Here is a 3,132-nt window from a genome sequence, read left to right on the forward strand (position 1 = left end):
TCAGAATCCCAGCTGACGCCTGGGGCCCTGGAGTCAAGAGAGCTCTGGGCTGTGGAGGAGGCAGCCTTAGGCCTGCACCTGGGCCAGACAGCCTGTACCCGACACTGCCTGGACCCTGTGGCCAGAGCAGAAGTGGAAGGACCTTTGTTCCTACCCTACCAAGAGCCAAGGCTCCAGGATCACACACTTGCTCGCTTGGGAGCTGTTCTAGGTTAGGCTCAGGCAGGGCTGCCATAAAGGCTAAGGACCTCTGTGCCATGGGGCCCATCTCTCTATAGTCATCCCACTGTTGGGAGCTAAGGCCCCCAGATAGTTCAGCCTCCCTGGAAGTTCTGGGATTCAGGGCCATGTTCACAGTAGCTGCCCTGAGCCTGTCCTTGGGTTCTGCCCCTCCCTACAATGAGGAACCTGGCCAGGCCTGGGAGACTCCTTGCCATTGGACCCAGCCCAGGCATTTCTGGACATGGCCCTCAGGGTGGAGTTTGGGGGCATTTGCCAAGCCCTCCACACTGGCTGGGCTTGGAACTCCTCCCAGCAGCCCCTGATCCTGTCCACTGTTCTCTTCTGCCCTGGAAGCAATGAGTTCTTGGTGGCTGTGACAGCTCTGGTCTGCTTTGCCCTCCAGGAATCCCACCCAAAGGAGGAAGGTCACATGGTGCTCCCAGCAGGGGTTGACATAGAGGTGCTGATGGTTGGCCTAAGTCTGGGCTGGCCGCCAGACCACCAAGATGGGCACAGGCCCTGTGCAGAGCGCTAGGATGGAGGGGCTGAAGCTGAATCTGGGCAGCCGGCCGCGGGTGCCTCCTCCCCATGGCAACGCACTTCTCAACCTGCAGCCAGCTCTGCTGGAGCCCAGCACACATCCTGGATTTGCCCCTGTTCCCACTGCACTATTGGCAGAAAGGACGGAGTCAGTGTTGTATAGATGTCTAGCCATGTGAGGCGACCCAGAGATGGCCAAACCCTGGGAGGGCAGGTGGAAAACGCCTGTCCGGTGGTTCCTGGGGACCAGCCTCTTCTAGGCAAAGCCAGTAGCCTGGCAGCCCACCCTTAGCCCTACCTGCATCCCAAGACCCACACACACTGGCTAGGGTCAACCTGCATCTTCTGCTGGGGTCTGCATCACAGCCCCTACTCTCCACCCCCACCCCCAGTCTCTATGGCTCAGCAGTGGCCCTTCTGACTACATATCTCACCTCCCTGCGTTGCAGTGAGCTGTGGCTGTTTCCCACCCAACGGGAAGGTGACCAGATGGCAGGAGGGACCTGAGAAATGGCCATGGGATCTTCAGGATCCCAGAGGCCAGCCCTGGAAGGTCCCCCCAGGAGCTTTTTGGGGGAGAATTTGGTGGGTAGGTGGATGAATGGGGGCTGCAAAGCACAGGCGGTGACTGGACAAAGAACAGGACACAGGTGGGAGGGTATCCAAACCATTTACTAAGCGGACTCTTACCCCAACCCCCCAAGCTGTGAAGGAGGGCACGGCCCCAGCCCCACACCCAGGATCCGGTTCCCGTAAGCCTTGCCTGGCGAGCTGCAGGGGTGAGACAGGGAGGTCCAGACCAAGTCTCTTGCCCCCACCCGGAGGCCAGCCTGCTGATGGAGTGAAGGCCAGTTATAAACGTCCCTCCAGCAGCCGAGGCTGGGGCCCCTGGGCTCTCGGTCTGCCCCTCTGGAATCAGCAGGAGCCACTAGGGAGTGGGTGGCATCCAAGACCCTGACGGTCAGAGAGGGAGCGGCATCTCCAGTCCAGTGCCCACACGGCCGAAGGAACGCGCGCCCTACCCACGTCGGAGCCAGCACTGCACACAAAAAGAAACAGAGCGAGTCTTCCCAAGTGCGCGTCGCCTTGCGGGGCAGGGCGCAGCCCGGGGCCGGCTAGGAGGCCGGAGAGGACGGGCTGCGGACAGAGTCCGGTCCGTGCGCAGGACCCAGAGTTCCGCAGAGCCTGTGCGCCGCGGAGGCCGCCGTCCATGCGGGGCTCCCCTGGCCGGTCCTCCCGCTCGCGGCCCTGCCGCGCAAGCGCACTCAAACATAGTTCTTCTTGTCGTAGTCGCCGCTGGCCGTAGGCCGCCGCGGCGCCGAGTACTTGACCGGGAAGCCGAAGTCGGGGCGGCCGGCGCAGACCCAGGCGCCGCAGCACACGAGGCCGCCGCCGCACATGAGCAGCGCCGAGGCGGCCCAGCCGATGTAAAGCGCGGCGCCCAGCTCGTACTTCTGCGACATGGGCACGGTCGGGTCGTAGAACTCCCGGACCACGATGTTGGCGAACCAGCAGAGCGGCACGAGTGCCAGCAGCCCGCAGAGCGCGTAAAGCGCGCCGCCCGTGAGGGCCACACGTGCCTTACCCGGGCCGGGGGCCACGCAGGTGGTGCACTGCGCGCCCGCCAGGGTCACAAAGAGCGCGACAAGCGCCAGGAGCACGGCGCCCACGGTGAGCGCCCGCGCCGCCTGCACCTCTGTGCTCAGCGCCAGCACCGAGTCGTACACCTTGCACTGCATGTGCCCTGTGCTCTGCACCACGCACGACATCCACAGCCCCTTCCAGGTGGTCTGCGCCGTCACGATGTTGTGGTCCAGGAAAGCGGTCACCTGCCACATGGGCAGCCCGCACGCCAGGATCAGGCCCACCCAGCCCACCAGGCACAACACCAGGCCGAGAATCTCCAGCGCCGCCGACCCCATGGCTGGAGACAAGACGGGCGCCCGACGGCCCGGGGCCTCCGGGCGCGCACAGCTTACTCCCTCCGATCCCGGGCCCAGCGGCACCACAGCACAGCCTCGAGTCTGCTGGCGCTTCTAGGGGGGCTTCCCATTTGAAGGTTCGGGGGGCGGACTATGACCCGCGGGCCCAGCCCCCCACCCTGAGCAGCCAATCCACGCCCAGGCCATCCGCCCGCAGCCAATCGCAGGCGCCCCCGGCAGCAGGAGTTAGGAAAACAACTGCGCGTGGGGGTAGCGGGTGGCGGGCGGCGGGAGGCGGGCGGCGCGGGGAACCGCGGGGCATCCGGTGGCGGCCCCGGACCCTCATCCGCCGTTGTCCTAATCGCTGCAGAGCCCGTTCCAAGCTGACCACGCTCCACGAACTACCTCCCTGTGCGCCCCCACCTCGCCGTTTCAGGAGCTGCATGAC

The 3,132-nt window shown here is 64.9% G+C and overlaps 1 protein-coding gene across 1 annotated transcript; it reads right to left on the reverse strand.

The window, feature by feature from the left end:
• Nucleotides 1–1,416: 1,416 nt before the first annotated feature.
• Nucleotides 1,417–2,796, reverse strand: CLDN5 (claudin 5). The gene has a single exon (XM_082667519.1). It carries the CDS (start codon nt 2,682–2,684, stop codon nt 2,028–2,030), a length of 657 nt encoding a protein of 218 aa, XP_082523645.1. The 5' UTR covers nt 2,685–2,796; the 3' UTR covers nt 1,417–2,027.
• Nucleotides 2,797–3,132: the final 336 nt, after the last annotated feature.

This window comes from Grampus griseus, assembly GCF_964374135.1.
Source record: "Grampus griseus genome assembly, chromosome: 12".
NCBI lineage: Eukaryota > Metazoa > Chordata > Mammalia > Artiodactyla > Delphinidae > Grampus > Grampus griseus.

Excerpts from the sequence above, each read along its gene's own strand:
- CLDN5 (XM_082667519.1), bottom strand. The coding sequence starts at position 2,684 with ATGGGGTCGGCGGCGCTGGAGATTCTCGGCCTGGTGTTGTGCCTGGTG.